The sequence below is a fragment of the Typopeltis vanoorti genome, chromosome 17, assembly GCF_054136105.1.
Source record: "Typopeltis vanoorti isolate ZY-2024b chromosome 17, IOZ_Tvanoo_1.0, whole genome shotgun sequence".
NCBI lineage: Eukaryota > Metazoa > Arthropoda > Arachnida > Uropygi > Thelyphonidae > Typopeltis > Typopeltis vanoorti.
In genome coordinates, this window is record NC_143565.1 from 59555408 (window position 1) to 59576137 (window position 20730).

At 35.3% G+C, this 20730-nt stretch overlaps 1 protein-coding gene across 1 annotated transcript in view; it reads right to left on the bottom strand.

Annotated features, from left to right (window-relative positions):
• Positions 1 to 6746, bottom strand: part of LOC150097433 (uncharacterized) — a 364972-nt gene extending 358226 nt beyond the window's left edge. Inside the window, exon 1 of the mRNA XM_090407059.1 lies at positions 6029 to 6746. Coding sequence (XP_090263185.1) covers positions 6029 to 6203 — 175 coding nt within the window. The 5' untranslated portion in view covers positions 6204 to 6746. The remainder of the gene's footprint in view (positions 1 to 6028) is intronic.
• Between the last annotated feature and the right edge of the window lie 13984 nt (positions 6747 to 20730).

Below are 20730 nucleotides of genomic sequence, written 5' to 3' on the forward strand. Positions count from 1 at the left end.
TTTTCATGTATATTCTACTAAAATATTATCGTTGCTGCTGTGTCTTCTATATTTTTACATACCAACTATAAGCAAATACGTTTTCATAAATTAGAGGGTATTTTGAGAATAATATCTTTTTTTATACAGAACAATACTCTGAGGAAGAATCCACTAATATTGATTAAAAGATATGGATTTCTATAATACACTTACCATTTTTGTTATTTTTTCCCACCTCACTAGCACAGGGTTAAAAACAAGCAGTATAATCACCGACATCTTTTCTCTTTTCGAATGCATTATTTGTTTCTCTTCTAAATTTAGTCCCCCACCTGTTTTTTTTTTTTTTTTTTTCAATAATGCTCTTCTTGTTCAGCTGATCCTCCCATCTCGCCCAATACCTCTATCCCGCTGTCATCACTGAGTGACACTTCCTCATGCACAGCACATTTATCTCGTGCTGGGATACCTCCCTCTTAACAGCATATTTCTTTTTGTGAACAACGACATAAAGACCGTAGGGAAGACCACCCAGTAAGAAGGACATTTTCCTAATGATACCCTCAAACTACGTAATATGCACTGTTAAAATGACCGAACCATAGAAATTATTTACTTGCACAGTAAGAACAGTCCTGTAAATTCTCTATCTCTCTTTCTATATATAAACTACCTGGCGGGAGCATTGAAGAATAATCGCGATTTTTTTTTATTTTAACTTTGAAACGAATTATCTGTATGCATTATGAATGGCAGCTTTTAAAGGAACCAATAAAATATTATTGATTTAATTACTTATTTATTGGACCATTCAGATTACTTCTCTGTTTTCTCTACATGAAAAATGCAGAAAAAACATCTCCGACCTTCAAAGTTTTGCTATGCCGTTTAAAACCGACAGCAAAAGTTCTTAAATCATTTTGATTTTTGGTCTTCAAGAATAAAATACTGACAAGTTTAAGAAGCCAATAATAAGTGCTAAGTTAATTATTGTAGGTTAATTAGTTTAACTCAAACTATGCTAGATTTGATGGGATTAGTTTACATTAGGTTGGCTTTGGTTTAACTTCTGTTAGGTTGTGGTTACCATAATTATCATCCATATCCTTCTCGAAATTTTAGTACTGCTTTGATAAAGTCAATACTCCATATTAAGCAATTGTCGTTATTTTCTCAAAATGTAATCGAACTTCAAAAAAAAGTGTGTCGCTTGTTTCATTCGAATTCTTCACTTGAATGAAATATGCTATGCTAAAGTAGTAGCACATATTTTAAAAGTATAATGATATTCTGTGACATAACCAAATTATTAGGTTAGGCTGTAAATGACAGACATGCAATAATTTACACAGGTCAACTTATTGGATATAGTTCTGTATATAATTATAAAACTCGGTATGAATTCTCACTTAGAATAAATGCGCACTGGTCAAGATAGTTTGGGAGTGTGTGTGTACGATGGAGAAGAATATATATGGCATGGGCCCAGTAAAAATGATAACCTAATTATTTTCTTCCCAATTTTCACACTGAAAACTTCATTTTTAAAGAATGTCATTGCATTTTAATACACGGCGCATCTTCGAAGATCAAAAGTTGTGAAACTTTATCTAATGTAATTAGAATATTTTTATAATTTGAAGAAGAGTAATATCAGTCTTTAATTATATTATTCATAAATGTGAGTTTGACTGAGGGAAGGGAATTAGAAATATCGATTTTGTACTTTATCTATCAAGGAGAAATGCCGATCAACGTTCAGCTATTCCTAGATGAATGAAGCAACACAGCCGTATAGCAATCATTTCAAGCTGCTTTCCCTGCGGCGAAAGTCGTTAATGAAAGCGGAAACTGAGTGGGAATTAAGATATGAACAGCACTTCCAGAAATGACACCCTCATGATGAGACATGAAATTAATCTAAATACTCTCTCTCTCACACGTTATTATTTTTCACAGGATTTTAATAATGGAATTTTGGGGGCTACCATTTTAAATAACCCCCGATATAGTTAACAATTAAATGCTTCGCTTATAGCAAACTGTAGTTACGATCGGAAATAAAAATGCTTATCAGATTTCAGAAGGAAGCAGTACACATTTGCTGACAGCCTTCACTCAACTAATGCATTAAAAGAGCACCACATGGCTTGCACGATGCGTTAACGGGTCGCAGATAAGCTCGTGAGACATGATTTGCACTTTTACCCTTCTGCAATAAATGCATTTCCCCTAATACCACCTCTCGAAGGTATGACACCATTACTGGTGCACTGTTTATTTATCCAGATATCTGAAATATCTGAACGACAGAAGAGATGGAGAGCGCGTGGCATGGCAACAATGTGTTGACACGAACAGAGCGTTATCTCGACGGTACTATCGAGTCTCTCCAGTCAACTATCAGCCACTCCAATTTTTCGTGTCAGTGAACTTGCAATTATAGGCGATTGTTTAAAGCATAGCCATGCTATAGTTTGCCTCATCGACTCATAACAGTATATTGCAAGAGGGAGGGGAATGGTGCAGATGAGGCGAACTGTTTATTTAGGAAGCTTATATAAATAATTGCTCGACACCACTACTGACCACATTGTGACCTGTGATCGCATATTTGCCAGTATAACAAACAAGCATTTCGACGTCTACGTCCTGAAAGGCCTATTTGTTATTAAGATGTGTGTTGTTACAGTATGGGAAACGTTCGAATGGCCGTTTATGGGATTTGCACGCATTATTCTGCCGTTGGTTCTGCTATATCAGAGCTGCTATTTTTTTTTATGTTTTGTTTGTGATGTTTTGTTTTCCTGCAGTGCAGTGTTTCTCTGAATATAACTTGGTAAAGGAGAGTGTGTATATACATACATACATACTGGTCACCAAGACTATGGTAAGTGTCCACCCTTGTGCAGAGAAATTCACTAAATGGCTAACAAAATCCAGACAAGGCCATATAAATAGCTGTTATAAAAATGCTTTGTGCACTCATACCATAGCAGTAGTTTTTTTTTTTTTTTGTTGTTTTGTTTGTTTGTTTCCCTTCTTTATGTTAGCGAGAGGTTGGGAAAGGTAGTTAAGATATACTGAATGTATGATAATATACTGGCCTATCGAAATAAGATCACCATTTATACGTTACAACACTTGTTAAGTAAGACAATTTCGCTGTTTTGCTATTAAGTTTATTTTTAAAAATATGAACATTCCAACTATAAAAAGAGTTTAAATTGATAAAACATTTTAATGTGGTAAGGAGACTAAGAACGGCCTGATATAGAAACTAAATGAAAATTGTACTCGTAATACAATTTACCACCTGATCTACTACCTCAATTCTCTTTCACGAACCTACCTTCTTTTATTTATTTTTTGTGTGTGTGTGGGGGGGGGGGGGTAGATGATCTCTAACCAACACGGCTGTGGGATTCAAACCCACAATTACTTGGTTAGAGAGGGGGGGGGGGGGACGGCATCACCTGGCTAATCAGACTGGCTAAGCTTCTTATTTAAGAAAAAAATAAAAAATCCGAGATGCACTGAAAAGTTAATCAAATTTTTTTCTGCGCCAGAAAAACTTTCCCCAGCCATGTATTACTGGCAGGGCTACTTAGGTCCTGTTATTCAAAAGTTCTGACGGTTCCATTTATATTGCTGTATACATTCCCATCTTCGCTTACGTATGGAAGTTTGGCTGACATGAATTCAGAATGAAACACGGGAGTCTTCAGTTGTAAATCATAGAAATGGAAGCACGAGGAGGAGTTGATATGTGTCCGTATTGAGTAACTGCAACAATATCAATAGGGGGAGAAAACATATACATGTACACATCTACACAATATATGATCACAGATTAGGATACACATAATTATATTGTAATTATTAGTTGTGGAATTGAACATCCCATACCGAACTAAGAGCAGTACTGTTCTAATAAGCATCATCCTTGTAGAAACAACCCAACCATGTGTGATTTCTAGATCTGAACTTTTCAGATTACCCTTAGTCCATCCACGGTACTAATATGCTCTACATTTCTAACCTTGTTGGCTGGAATATCATTAAAATGTTTCATTTCTATGCACTTTTGACTTGAAAGTAAATTATTTTCAAGTATCGACCGAATTGTTGGGTATCTGGGGAAGTTTTACTTAATGTAATAATAAAACTAAACAGAGTAACTTATTATGTAGGCGTACAGCATTTCTTCACTTCCTCTCTAGTTTTTTTTCCTTCATTCTATCAAAGTTGTACAGCACGTTCAGTACGTCTTCTACATGTCAAACATAAGAAGCACTTCTCAGAGGGAGCTGCATTGTTTTATTCATTCGTTTTAACTGTAATAAAGCTGGCTTGGAATTGAAAAAGAAGAGAAAGAGAGTCTCGTATACAGAATAAGTACTTCTGTACTCAGACTCTTTATTATAACCCTTCGATGGTGCGGTGGTTACCCTCGAATGTCTTTTCTGTCAGAGAGTGAGCGGTCACACGAAAGGCGTTTCACCCTGAAACTTCTCTCGCTTCCTCCCACTGACGAGAAGCAATAAAGTTTTGAAAGTAGCCGTGAATGGAGAAGTGGGATTTCCTTTTATAGGTAATCAACTACCGTCGGACTGCAGTGAGAGGAAGCTACTTAGACGTGTATTTTTTCCCATTGCCTAAATGACGGCAACCATGGAAACAAATGCGTTGTGGCTACAGATCTGAATTACCGTCACGTGTATCTTCAGCTGCATGCTGTTATGGGTGAAAGGAACCAACTTTACCAAAGAAGTGCCTTCTAGGCGAGATCACAAGCAAAAGTTTTCATTATAACACTATTTTGTTGATCTTTTCTTACCTTCAAAGGTGAAATTCAAGGTTGAGTATTGTCGACATTTTATATACAGAAGGACAGAGATCAAGAAATGTGTGACCCCACACATACTCAGTCCCCTTTTTTTATGTTATTAAAACAATCCTCGTTTGCTTACAAGTGACATCTGAATTCTTGGTTATAAAATGACAGTTTTTATATCACAAACAATAAGAACAATAAAATGTATTTCGCAATAATACACGAACACTTAATAGATTCGTTTTGCTCCGTTGTGTGCATTGGTATTTTTAATAGTTAAATTCTTTCGAACAACTTCAATTTAGGTTTGAAACATCTGACCGGGTATTTCAGGGACAAAATTAAGCAGAACAGTTCGAACCTATTCAAGAATATTAATTAGATGCTCATAAATTTCATATGTACAGTTATACATTGTGCCAAAATGGTTCTTCCATGAACTTACCTGACGCGGAAGGAACTGTAAGATGATATTGCAAAGCAAATCTTTTTTATATAGGATCATTTCTAATACTTGTTTATTGCCAAGTACTTATTGAATATATATATATATATATATATATATATATATATATATATATATATATATATATATATGATATAATGTTATATAAGTAGCATACAAAAATAACATTTCACATGAACTCATTAACATTAGATAATTAATCGCCCATTTATGTAGCAAAAAAAAACAACAACATATTCAATGAAGTAATTGTAAAAATAAATAATAATGCAAAACAATGTTAAAGGTCCAGCATACAATTGCATAGCATTAACTCATTTCCATTGTAGATTACCTCAAATGATTTATGCATATTAAGCTCTAGGAAACATTTAATCTCAGATTACACTTCCTCCTTCATTACCAACCATCATTTAATGATCAAGTAACACCGTAATAACGAACAAAAAAATCTTCAACTAATTCCTCTGCAAGGTACTTGCAGCAAGTTATTAGAAGAAATGTGCTTTAACGGCAGAGGCCCTTTCATCAGAACGATAAGTCGATAAGGTGTGCCAGCTCTCAGTGTTCCGACAAACATTACGATAAGCTGGAACGATAGCAGATCGTTCCGATCACATAACGGTTCGTTGTGTGCGCGAATTCCTTAATCTCCCTGATACCCCCCACAATTCTAATATTATACGATCTGCACAACAACACTAATGGATCGCTTAATGACCCTTACAAAAGACAACACTTACCACAGGCGTTGAGGCCGACAGAAGCCAGCAGGACGACGGCGAAAAACACCCCTTTTCCACAGGGTGCAGTATGATGAATTGGGTTCCACATCACCAGCTTATTCCTCCACCATCTGCTAACCAAAGCAGTTCCCTTAACACAGGTAGGGGTATAACGCGAGGTCCAAGAGGACATTGCTGTAGTCCGACACCTGAGGTGGTCCGTAGCTTTAAACAACACGCAATCCTAATGCTCGATAGGCGGCGCTAGTTGGTGGACAAATTTGGCGAGAAATTTTTCACAAGGAAAAAAAAAGTAAAAAAAAAAAAAGCAATCCTGAGAGGAGGAAAATCCGTTTTCTTCCAGGTGTGTTTGTACTAACTAATGAAGAATATCACTTGCCTGACCTGCGAAACGTTTGCGCCAACCACGATATTTGTGACGATGCATCGGCACTGGAGAGTTTTACCACGTTAGGCCTAGTGCGACATGCCATGGAAGTGCACCAACAGCACTGTTACGTAAAGAAGACGTTCCGGAGGCAGTTTATACAACCCCCACGTAAGCGCTGCTGTTGTTTCTAGATCAGTACTCCACTAGCTGGGAATGTTCGGATGCCGCTCATGCTCGCGAACAAGCTCGTAGCGCCGTTCCAAGCTTTGCCCCAAATGAATGCAGCACTGCGACTGCTAGTAATTCCGATCGTAGAGTGGAGGACGCCGTGCAGGAGCGCAAGCTGCAGGGAAGAACCGGGGAAAGAAACGGGGGGAGAAAACTGCAGCTGAGGTGAATCACGTGAGCAGAAAGAACTGGTGGGAGCTGATTGTTGACTAGTAGCGCCCTCACGCAGCAACTACCAGTTTCACCAGTGAATGCGCACTGCGATCGAATGCACGAAATAACGTGGCTTTCACGACTCGGAAATTACTAGCAAAAATAAATAAGCACATATTAAGGAAATCGATTCAGATATGTCCTAATTTTGAGAAAGTTGAACAGTTGCTTGCTTCGAGAAATACTCTGAAAAAATCTCCTTCCAATACTTTTAATACCAGCTTTTCATTAGAAATTCTTGATGGTTGATCTCCGTACCCCAATAATTAGCAATGAATATTCACAAGAGGTCGCTCTCACCTGCTCGGTAGAGGTTTTGTAAATATGCTTTACAATCTGTATTAGCCTTCACGCTGTCAAAAGAACTGTGGGTGAGTATGTTGATCATCTTTCGTAAGGGTTTGGTCGGTGAAGCAAAGAAGCTTTATTTATTTATATGAAGGTCTAATTTAGGCGATCTCATTCTGTGGTGGAAGAATTTTCCTCCAGGAAACGAAGGTTTATCGTCCAGCAAACCAGCAAAACGCACGACTTCGGTCTTAATTCCATCAATCAACAAAACAATTCAAGCTTGGTTACTATAAAAATAAACATTCCGTTGCGAACAGAGTGATACATGTTTTGGTGACATTATTAAGTTGCATATCACTCTTGTTGAGTGTGCAATCAACTGTTGCCCTCCTGGTTACGACGCACTGCTGTGCAGGGACAGCTGAATACAGGATGGAACGTGTTCGTTCAATTAGAGAAAATATGAAAACATGGCGAAAGCGGCCACCTTAAATGATCAAGCTTTTTTTTTTCAGGATCTTTTATCGCCTCATGACCTCCCTCTGTCAAAATGAACAGGGAAAAAACAGTAAGAACGCAAAAGTCGTAAATATATGCGTTGTAGCGTTGATGAGATATATTTGGTAAATCCAAAATGACTAGAATTATAATATTTACACTATCATAAGATAAATGAGTAGCTGGATTTTATTTACATTAAGCAGTTTTTAATATTTTAAAATAATTTTAAAGCAATGGCATTAAGATACCATTTTTCTGATCTGAAAATTTGAAAAATATAAAAAAAAAAAATCTTTTGATTGCTTCGTCATGCGAAGTTGCTATGTTATTCCAGATAAACCCTCCTCGCGCGTTGAACGTGCTGCACTTCTTTCTTTCTTTCTTTTCTTCCCCATTTCGATTTCTTCTTTCCCAGAAGTGTGACATTCTAAAAATTATCCCGAATATACTGTGCAGGGTAATATTATATCAGTGGAATGAGAGAGAGAGAGCAGAAGAAATATATGCCTTGAAATGATCACATGTATTTATTTTTTGATGAGAGGTCCTTAATCGTGCTAATCTTAATTTAGTTTGTTTCAAAATCCTGTTCAAAACGTTTAAAGCGTCTTTTTTAATTTTATTTTTAAGCAAGAAATGTCAATAATATTTTAAATCAAAATTCCTAATTTTTATTGCTTCATCATCAAAGAAATATTATAAACTTATAGCAGAAATCCATAGCCAGCCTGGTTGGTTGAGTGGTTAACTTATTCACCCTTCAACCAACTGGTTGCCAATACGAATTTCATCATAGATATACAGCTGGACGAAGGTCTCACATCTCCAAGATTATCCCCCCGCTTACCGTACGAAGCCTGAGGTAGCTTGAAAATTTTCAGTGTTTGGTCTCTAGAGCAGGGTTTCTCGATTATGTTAAAAATATTTTTTTTTTAATGAATAACATTCTACTTAGCCCATCCGTAGAACTAATGGGTTATACGTTCACAGTCCTTCGTGAATTTGAGTCCTTCCTGTTTTACGTTAACGCGGAAACCTAGAGCGTACCATGCGGACTCTCTAAACCAGATCCTACGAAATAAGACGATTAATCCTTATTTTCGCAATAGACAACCATGTCTGCATATTGCATGTGTACTTTTGACCCTTTTCCTGGGTTAAACACTCTAGTTTCGAGGAAACACCTCAGTGAAACCGGCTAACTCACCATCAGATATGTGATAAAGATTCTTGGCATCCAACAGGGGGATTCAAAAATTTTTTTAAGTCACATTAAAAAAAAAAGATTGATTCTATGCGTTAGAAAACATTATAAAGATCAAACGCTGCTTTTTCTTGTCACTTCTTCAGGTCTCCTATCATAAGATACAAAGTAGTGACTGAGATGGTGTCATAATGGATAACAGAAATCATGTACCACTTAAGACTTTCTCAAGCATCCATACATGTTTTTCAAAGTCACATCCCGTTGTGTGAAATGGAGAATCAGTTACAGGTTTTCTAGTTAATTTACATCTTTAAGCCCTGCTTAAATAATTAAATACAGCAAGATACCCTTTCCAAATAGTTTCGAAACGCTATCACCGCAGAATTCACCGGAAGAATTCTAAAGTCGGAAGAATCGAAACAGCGATTCTCCAGGAGTTTTCTCCTGCTTTAACTACATGCTGACATACAATTTCTCATGCCTATGAGAGGGATCGGCAAAATTGCTTTTATTGTGGTATAGGCATAACATAACAGTATGAAGTGCGTGTTCAAATATTTTCCTGACTGATAGATCGCTAAGCTTCCTCGATAGGTGCAGATAGAGTAGAATATACTGTCACATTTGGATATGTAGCTTAATAGTGCAAGCTTAAGAAATAATATTATATAAAGTGTGATAGGATGTTATTCCTGTCACGCTGTCTGCAACATCGAAAAGTAGTCGACTTCAAAGGACGTAGCTTGTACGTCAAGTTCTTCCTGAATACGACGAAAATCTCTTCCCCCCCCCCCCCACACACAGATACACGCACCCTCGAGATATTTCAAACTTTTTTCCGAATAGGAAAGAAACGATGAACAGAAACATTTGATCAGCATACTGTTGGCGGAACTCTTTCGAAGGGAGAAGCTTGGAGCATTTGGTAAATGAAATTATCTTGGGGAGGGGGGATACAATCTCGAAAGTTCATTGATTAGTTGGCTGTTATTATAGGCACTTTTAACCAATTTTGCTATCCCATTAATTTAAACACGCAATCATAAAATGCCAATAAAATCAACGATTTAAATTCTATCCTCACCTCCCGAGAAAAAAACATGTTCAAGATTTTAGTGTTCTTCTTCTGTTGATGAAACCACGCGGAAAATTATTTCCTCACTTGATGACAACGAAGTACAGTGACATGAATTTCGTGTTCTAAACGTCAGAAAACTCGCAGAATTTATCTAATTGATTGATTGATCTCAACACATTGCTCAGTGTATAGTGCATTAATACATCGATAGCTTATCATCGGGGGGTACAGGATATTATTATAATATTTTGAAGAAAACGGTTTAACATGGGCAAAGAAAATCATAATTTATTAAAAACTCTTTTATATTTCACTCGCTGTATGCGCATCAGTCAGGGAGAGACCAAAAGAAATGCTTATAACATTCAAAATATGGACCGAAAAATAAGTCATACAGCTTGAATATACCACATGTTTCGGTCGTAGAGGAGTAAACAGGAGAAAACAAAGTTCCTAGTTAGGAACTAGTTATAGTTATGTAATTTAAAATTAATTTTAAAAACATTTAAAAAGAAAAAATAATTTAAATTAAAAAAGAAATAATTATAAACAATTTATGGTAATTATTTCCCAAAATTTAAACATACGCATACTATCTGTTCTATTAAGATAGGCTTTCACACGTTTCAAGGAATAGACGATCTAATTGAAATTTACTGTAATGCAGAAGACTGTAGCCCTCTGATTCCAGAAATCTTATTTTTATCTTGTTGTTCTTGAATTCCGATCTTAGCAGAATGATCAGTCTCTCCAAAATATCAAAGTTGACAGGAATAAGTACTTCATAAGCACCAAGTAAAGATAATGGAGCCAATTTATCCTTAGCAATAGGAAAGAAGATAATTTTCGTACTGGTTTGAATATAGTGTGTACGGATTGTATATCTGTGATATTTGTTCAGTATTCCCATTATGGTAGAATATAGAAATCCTCTTAACAACTTCAATAATCTACTTCATGGAGCATTCGGAAAGTAACTCTTTAACACCTTTATCCTTGATCCTTGTATTATCTCGCCACGTTTTATTGGTGATATCTTTCCAGTCAGTCCCACTATGGAAAAGAATTGCTTCAATTTTGGAACAGAATAAACTCCTCACACAACTCGCTTCAAGTTCACTATTGAACATGATTACTATCTGTAACTTTGCAGGCAATACTGAATAATCTATTTATACGAAAATTCAAATTCTTTGCACACGACAAATATTATCAAAGGTCTTGTATAGAGAGCGCCCAATATTTGTTCTTCGGATTATTTTCTAGTAAAAGAATTAAACAAAATAAGAATCACGTTGTCATCTAAGGTATATAAACTAATATCCAAAAAACAATTGACAAATTATTATTTTTCAGCCAGACTACGATCTCCGGAACATATACTGTTAACAGAAATTGCACTATTCAAGCTTAGGCACAGGGAGAAAAAAAAAAAAAAAAACATTGGCTGTGGACTTGATCGGCCTTCGCCACTTCTTTGAGAACAAAGATGAGGAATAATATTTTACAGTGTCATCGGAAGATATCTCGATACCTATAAGAATTGCTTCATTAAAGCGTGAAGTTTCATAACCCAATCAACAGAACGAAATTTAGAAATAGAAGTTATCCCACTTCGCATTCATAATGGAGGGACTTAGAGTGGCTGTGGCAAATGTTGTTCCACGGGAGAAAAAAATAAACACCAAGTTGTGATCAAAATTTCTCAAGAAGATAAGCAACATCTACATTAAACTTAAGAGGATTATTGTGAAAGAAGACATTCAGCGCGTTGAAGATTGGTTAGGATTTGCTGATAGTGAAAAACTTTGTGTGAGATCGTTGAGAGCACATACTCGCATCTTCGCTTTCCAGATCATTACAGTTGGAAAATTATGAAACTTGCTGAAATTGAGACATTATGAAATCTCCCAGAAAGCGATCTCACTATTAGGGAAATTTGGCTGAAGAATATCACACTTTAAAGAAAGAATACCAAAATGTCCATACTCGTTGGTGAAATTAAGAGAGACACGCACGCACACACAGCAAATGAATTTTTTATAACAAGAAAATAATTTTTATCCAAAGAAGATTAAAAAAAACAGATTCCGGCTTGAATGCTTTCAGACATTCTATATTATAATTCACACACAAATGCTGCATTTGAGAAGAAAAGCATTGAAGAGTGTACAATTGGAGACGAAAATAAGCATTGTCAAGGCTAAAATTTAAATAAATAAAAATGAAATGTCAAACAAAGAAAAATGGATACAAAACAGGAAAACCTCCTTTCAATACGACGAAATAAATGTATGGCATCTTATAATCTGTGAAGTGAATCCAGAAGGCTTTGAAATTATTTATATATTTATTTATTTTCGCTTGTGTATCAATTTCTCTTTATTTCACATTTCGTTATTTTTATTTAAGCTAAATTAAAACCATACATATGGGAAATAAACTGCGTTCTTCGCAAATGTCACCCACAACATTACTCTTATTCCTTCTAGACACAGATGACAAAATTGTGGCAGTAAACTTGTTCGCAAATGCGTGTAGAGCACTTCTCAATCGTTAATATTAACTTCGGTCCAGTGCATTCACTGACCGGTGAGAGGGGAAAAAAAACGTGTTAAAGTTGAATATTTAAAAAAAATTAATAATAATAATAATGACATAAAATAGAGTAACTTTTTCTCTATATTCGACACAACTTTGAAAACATTAAGTTATCCATCTTGCAGGCTAAAAGAAATAAATAATGGGGAAGAGTGGATACATAGACGCTCCTCCGTGTCAACTCTTTTTCTGGACATGAAACATGGCCCTTTAACAACTTTCACATTCACTTATTACTTATTGGAGTTGCCTGACGATTAAATTCATCTACCATTTATTGTGTAAAGCCCCCATCAAGTGTGCACCACAACTTGAGTCCTCCCTTTAAATAGGCCCTTTAAATAAATAGTTTTCTCCAGCGATTTTAATATCTGATGGCTACGCATTATTGCGACGCCCAGAAATGCGAAGACAGAAGATCCGGTTGCCGCAGAACGACAACTCTGCCGAAGTTCATGGGAAACCTGAAATGTGGTGGTCTGAACATTGGTTCTAACAGTGTTTTAAGAGTTTGGCTCAGTTAGGTGACTCAAATGCAGAATATTTCGCCGTGGTTCTCTTTTTACGATGAAAAAACGTGCATTTCAATTTATTTAACCACTGTGATCTCCATTTGAATAAATAAATATGCATTGTATTATTTGAATTTTGAGAAGCAGAATTATCCTTTATTATTTTGCAGCAAAAGAGAAATCACATTGTCGGAGTGAGAGAAATTGTGTAGCAAACCAAACGATTTGCCTCCGTTTGATAGAAATAATAAGTTTGTTTGAATTGCGTCTGAGAATGATAAAATAAAATTAAAAAATTATAAAATAAATTAAACAGAAGTTCCTTTTATTTTGTATTCTTTTTAATGTTTCAAATTTACTTATAAGATTTACTTTGTTATTATATTGTATTGTGGCTGCTTGGGATTCACAGTATGTATTAAAGGTATGCCAACTTTCATTATCTAGAGATTCTTCTAGTTTCTCCGCTATAGTTTTAATTTGAAACATGAAAAAGAATACAAAATAATAGGAACTTCTCAAAACCACACATCAATATTGACAAAGTCGTTATCAACAAATCTTCTTATATACTTTCAGATGTAGAAAAAAGCATCCTTAGTAAAGGTCTAAACTTTATTCCGTCCCCAAAATTTATCCCAAAGGAGACACTGCTTACAAAAAAAAGAAAAAGCTACTTATTTTCTCCCTCCACAAGATGCAAAACTTCTACGTATTGAATCAATCTTTATTATTAATAACGCAAAACCACCTGCAGATAACATTACTTCAACAGAACGCAAAGCTATTAAAAGTTTAAAAAACATCATAGATATAATTATCCTTCCTGCAGATAAAGGCAATGCAACAGTCATACTCAACTCTGAAGATTACCAGAATAAAATGCTTGAATTACTACATAATGATACCTACTCAATACTCGAGAGAGATCCAAATCGTGAACTTCAAAATCGTCCAAACAACTTATTAAGAACAACAACCGAATTATCCCGAAACATTTCGCTTATCTCTACGCTCTCTCCATCCGTTAATTCCTCGCATATATGGTGTTCCTAAAATCCATAAAGAGAACACCCCACTACGCCCAATTGTAGAAGGCATCAATTCTTCGACGTACAACCTTTCAAAATATCTTGCCAAATACCTAAAACGTTTTTCAGGCATGTCACCACCCCTTATTAAGAACACTACAGAATTTCTTACATACATCAAGGATATTACAGTTAATTAAGATGAAATCATGGCTAGCTTGGACATAACTTCTCTGTTCACTAATGTCCCAACAGATGAAGTCCTAACATTACTCAAGGACAAGTTATCCAAAAAAATGTTAGCCTTGCTTACACATCGCATCAGGTCCGGTTACTTCAAATTTCAAGATACTATATACAAGCAAAATCACGGACTGGCTATGGGTAATCCTTTATCCCCTGTACTCGCAAATATTTACTTAGAGGATTTTGAAACCAAGGCTATCTATTCCTTTATTTTAACACCTAAAGTTTGGAAACGCAATGTAGATGATATCTTCATTATTTAGAGCCATAGACATGATTCCCTTATGGTTTTCCTCGAACATCTCAATAGTCAACATCAAAATATTAAGTTTACTGCCGAGCTTGAAACGGATAATTCCTTGCCTTTTCTTAATGTCAAACTGACTCTCTCTTCTGGTAAACTCAAAATATCGATATATAGAAAGCCCACACATACCAACAGATATCTGCATAGTCAGTCCCATCACTTCGCTCCTCATAAGCCTTGGAATAATTTCCACCTTGGGACATAGAGCCCATTCTATTCTGGATGACCCAAATGAACTTCTTACAGAAATAAACCATCTCAAAACTTCTTTCGAAGTTAATGGATATTCCAAGAGAATAGTTGAAAGATTCCTTCTTAATCCTCCTAGACATCACTCGGAAATAACAAATAGATTCAAAGGCAATATATCTATTCTTTACATAAGTACAGTTTCACATAAATTAGCAAACGTTCTAAGAAAATACAATATCAGAACCTTGTTCACTCCACTTCCAAAGATCCGTTTCCTAATAAGCCACCCAAAACCTTGTCATCATCAACTCAAATACCCTTGTGTATATAAAATATTGTGTGATTGTGATATTCCTTATTTTGGGCAGACAGACAAATCTGTCGAATTGCGTATGGAAGAACACATGAGGGCAATTACTTACAAGAGACAGTGAGCCAGTGCATTAACAAATCATATCCTTTTGTCGGCTAATCCTAATGATGAAAACCAAAGTCACAAAGTCTGCTGGGAAAAATCTACTAACATCTTCCGTTGCAATGATGAACTAGAAAGAAAAATCGTGGAATCTAGAGAAATCATCTTCAATCCTGTTCATCTAAATAATAACTTGAGTTACAACCTCCCAGATTGTCATTCAGCTGTAATCATGTACTGGCGTTCACGAGATGCTACTAGCACGCACTTTCCCAACAATACAACTAACGAAAGAACAGCTTTAAATACAACCACAAAGATTTAATGTCAATTATGTATAGAGACTCTCTATGATGTTCATAGTTTATTTAAGCTTCAGTGTTTTAGTGTTTTTCTTTTTTCTTTCTTTTATAATGTCACCTAATGAAGACTGTTACAAGCCGAAACTAGTCGTGTTTTTATATTAAAACCTTTTTACCTAAATCTCGGTTCTAGTCATTCAATTCTTTATAAATAAATAAATATATATATATATATATATATATATATATATATATATATATATATATATATATATATATATATATATTAGGATAACCAAGTTATTTTATAAACTTGGTTATTTTAACTCTTAATCCCAAGTATGCAAACAATTAAGTTTGCGTCTGAAACAAACTTCAAGTCTAAAGATGATACAACACCAGGGCAACTCCTTGTAAAGGTGGGTAAAGCTCTGATCACTATTCTTAGTATTTTCCCATAATGTAAAGCACATCTCACTAGAAGATGTATATACTGCAATTCATTATGGGTGGGGTCACTACCCAGACCGGTTTCAACCTTTTTTGAGGTCTCCTCAGTGAGTAGCTAGACCCTAAATACCAAGATTATAGTAATATGGAGCTTTATCAACTTTACCTAGAAGGTGTTTTTATTTTTAATAAAAATCTCTGGAGGAGATATAGATGTAATAAATTTTTTAACTTGGGGATATTGTATATTAGAATTACCAAGTTATAACCAAAATAACTTGGTTATCCTAATATACAATATCCCCAAGTTAAAAAAAAAATTATTTTAACATTTTAACAATTATTTTAAAATTATTTCATATATATATATATATATATATATATATATATATATATATGAAAAAGCTTTAATGACTGATACCGAGAGATAAAAAGATGACATGATATATTTGAAAAGATAATACTAGTACATTAGTTTCGTTGAATTGATCAACATCTTCAGGTATCACAATCAAAGAAGTATATAAAGAATTACAGAGACTTAAAATTGTAATAACAGAACAAGTACAAAAAGACAGTAGCGGGTTTGAAAACAAAATGCGAGCTTGAGTTCCAAACAAACGTATACTACGCGCTGTCGCGAGTGCGCCAGTACTGAACAGAGGCAACGTGTGCGTCAGAGAGATTGAAACTCAGGCTGTTGTTGATATGAGAGGAATCTAGAGAAATTTCCCTAGATTCGACAATCTCTCTCTCGAGTTCATCATAGCACACATGGATGTTAGAAGTTTGAGTCCAGTTCACAATGTGTTGGCGGCCTTCGTCTGAGTTAGCCGAAAAGAGAACGTGGCTAGAGAAAGCGCTAGCTCTAGTCCTGTTATAGGAGATATCTCTACGGTGTTCTTCCAAAGGTAGAAGGATGGAGTTAGCAGTCTGGCCAAACTACGTTTCCTTCTACATTTGGAAGAACACCGTAGCGATATCTCCTATAACAGGACTAGAGCTAGCGCTCTCTCTAGCCACGTTCTCTTTTCAGCTAACTCAGAAGAAGGCCGCCAGCACATTGTGAACTGGACTCAAACTTCTAACATCCATGTGTGCTATGATGAACTCGAGAGACAGATTGTCGAATCTAGGGAAATTTCTCTAGATTCCTCTTATATCAACAACAGCCTGAGTTTCAATCTCTCGACGCACACGTTGCCTCTGTTCAGTACTGGCGCACTCGCGACAGCGCGTAGTATACGTTTGTTTGGAACTCAAGCTCGCATTTTGTTTTCAAACCCGCTACTGTCTTTTTGTACTTGTTCTGTTATTACAATTTTAAGTCTCTGTAATTCTTTATATGCTTCTTTGATTGTGATACCTGAAGATGTTGATCAATTCAACGAAACTAGTGTACTAGTAGTATCTTTTCAAATATATCATGTCATCTTTTTATCTCTCGGTATCAGTCATTAAAGCTTTTTCATAATATTCCAACCGAGTAAAAATGAATTCTGAAAAAAAAAAAAAAAAAAAAAAAAAAAATATATATATATATATATATATATATATTCATTCCCATCCATTAGAGGCCCTCTAGGAAGTCAATTTGTTTAAAGATCCCTCTCTGCCCTCATCTGATGAGCTAATGAAAATAGTTTACCTCAATGCGAGATTTCATTTATAGAACGAAGAAAAAAATGTTAGGGGAAAACACGTTTATTCTGTATTGCTCTTCCTATTGGTGTTGGAGACATATTACAGGTCGGAGCATATCTCCATTTTTTTCTGCTTTCTGTTTGTAGTTTTCCGTATGAGACGTGAACAAACACGATCTAGTCCTAAATCTTGGGCTTGCGGATCATCCTGACTGATGATCCGCAAGTCGATAATCTTTATCGACTTGTGGAATCATCAGGCTATGGGCAATGTAAAACTTGCAAGGTCATTTGATTGACAGTATCTTCAAGACATTCCTAGTTTCTTTAATACATTTAAACCACTGATACTGAGGCGACATCCCATACACATTTTTCATTATTGTGTAGCATTCTGTTGGTGATTTGCTAAGGACTAAAAATCGCCTGAAATGCAATAAGAAGGGGGGAAGGCAAATCTAAGATCTTTTTTATCTAATTTAAAGAAAATTGCTTCAAACAAAAATTGATTTCCGCGTTTCTTAAAGAAAGACAATTTTTCTGTCAAAAGTCATTCTTCTGGACGATGCTGCTCCTGGCTGCCGAACATTCGCCACTTAGGTCGAAAGACGTTTCGGCTTGAATTTCGTTATGGGAGGCGCCTCACGAAGAGAGGCTGAGACAGTCTATCTTAAATTAAAAAGAACAAGCCTGTTCTCAGCTGCAAATAACTAAAGGACGTAAGATGCTGATGTTTTACAGTGTATGTCCTCTAACAGAAAACAATGGAATCCAAATCTGAAATGAAATGCGAAGAAATATATTATATGAATGCAATTATTTTATAGACTCTTTCAAGAACACTTAAAAATATTAAAACTTACTAAAAGTATAAACTTAAACTTATCGATTTCACATTCCACAGTATGGACAACTGTTTGCATTGAACAACTGAACCAGTTATAAAAAGAGGGATGTTTTTTAAAAAACCTATTTTAGTTTGGAAGAAATAGTTAGCAGCCCGAACTCACTCCCCCCTTCGTTTTTTGTGAATAATGCGTCATAATGGAAAATCACTAAGTTTTATTCATACATCGAAAGAAAATTATTATATTATACATATTATAATAACGGTTATAATTAACCTTCATGTTTGTACTGCAGATAAAGATGAGCATAAGTCATTGAAAAATAATCTGTGTAGTAAAGAGCTCAGATGATAAACGTCTTTTTAGGATTGGAAAAACCAGGATTCGAACTGTGCTCCCCAGGTCTCGAAGAAATTTATAAGGACTTGTCAAAGGAAGGTGAAAATGCCCCATTCTCTCCAACTGACAATGAATATTGGTTATTCAGTAAATCATTATACTTTACGTTTATGCTGGTAGGTAGAAAGGATCTAGTTTTTATTCTAAAGTAAACATAAATATTATTTATTTCTATTTTCATATTTATTTATTTATGCGGACCGGGACGAGAAAATCCAAGGGACGAATATTACAGGTCGTAGACAAAATAAAATTTGAATGTTGCTCTCCATTGAGTCTTCATTACTACACATCTACTCTAAACTAAAAGCGTGATGTTCGTGCGGCGGTGGCGATGATATTTGAACCAAGAGTTGTGGCTTATTTGGATTAATTTCAAGAGAGGGCTAAGACCATGAGATGTCAATGCGTTATGTGTTTTAACGTACTATGTTTCATTGTCACTCAGTTTTAGGATGGTAAGCATTCGTGCTTTAAAGTTAACTTGTTTGAAACGTGAAAAAGGTAAGAATTAATCCAAGACAATAAAAAGGTGCATTTCACGATAGCATTCATTCATGATGACATCATCACCATCATAACAAATGAACCAAAGGCAGTATTTGACTTAACTATGAACAGTTGATTTGTTACTATCTTTCGCATAAATTTTGTTCATTCTGAATATTTTCGCCTAATTTTTATTAGCCTAAAATATTCAGGCGAAAAAATATTTGGCGAAAAATGAGCCAAGAATTTTCATCCATCTAAAGAGGGGTTATTATTTTGTTCTACTTGTGCAAATGTTCTAATTTAATCCAAACCGGAAATAGTCCAAAAAATGCAAGTACCCTGAGATTTTAAATTATCGGGTTTCATTAAATTCTACTGAATCAAAGGGTGTTGTGACGTTTTAACATTTCGAAATGTTAAAACGTCACAACGCCCTGGAATTGAGCCTACAAATGGTCTAACCGAATTGCATCCATACAGAACCATGCCAGAAGTAGGTTCCATGGACAAATTTTACAAAAAATACAAAATATTGATCGTAATTCTCTGATGCATTATACAACGCATTTGTTCAGTTGAGATTATCTGGATACATCGTTTGTGAATAGCCCCAGTTCCTTCTTTTATTTCAATCACCGCAATTAATTTGGTCTTCAATAAAGTGCATAACTAGAATATAAGAATCAGCCCTTTTATTGAGTGCAAATGGAATTAGAAGTCGGGTTTGTCTTATTTGCAGAATGAATACATTATATTTTTAGAATATATTAAACAACAATTCGATGCATTTTTTTCTTGGAGAAAATTAACTCTATGAACGCATGGATTCTTTTTATTCCTGGGAAGCAATGTATTTTAACCCGACATATGCAGTGGGCACCCAAAGCATTTCAATAAGCACGTCTTCTTTTTGTGAACCTACTTACACAATGTTTTAACCCTTGTAAACCTGCAGTACTGTGGTGGGTTAAGTATAAAATATTCTCAAGAATAACACTTCTTCGATCCATCTCAGGTTTCCAATACGCAAAGTCGTGGCCTCACACCAGTGATAAAATTCTTCGAGTTCATTTACTACTATGCTGAGGCTTACTAGTATACTAGGTCTACTATGCTGAGCTGTCTCTCCAGATACTTGTAAATTTTCATAGTATGAGAAACAAGCTTAAATCTTCTTGGAGTACAAAGCAAGTAGCCAAATGTTCCTAACTCCTTTGCTACATTTAAGGGAACTTTAGGATCAAAGTATGGAGATTTGTTTTATCAGTTCTCCTTACTGAATGGCATTTTTCTTGTGGAAATTTCTAAGTAGCCGCGAAAAAAATCCTAGAAGGGTTTAGCGAAAACTGATCTGGGGGTTAGTAGGATTAGTG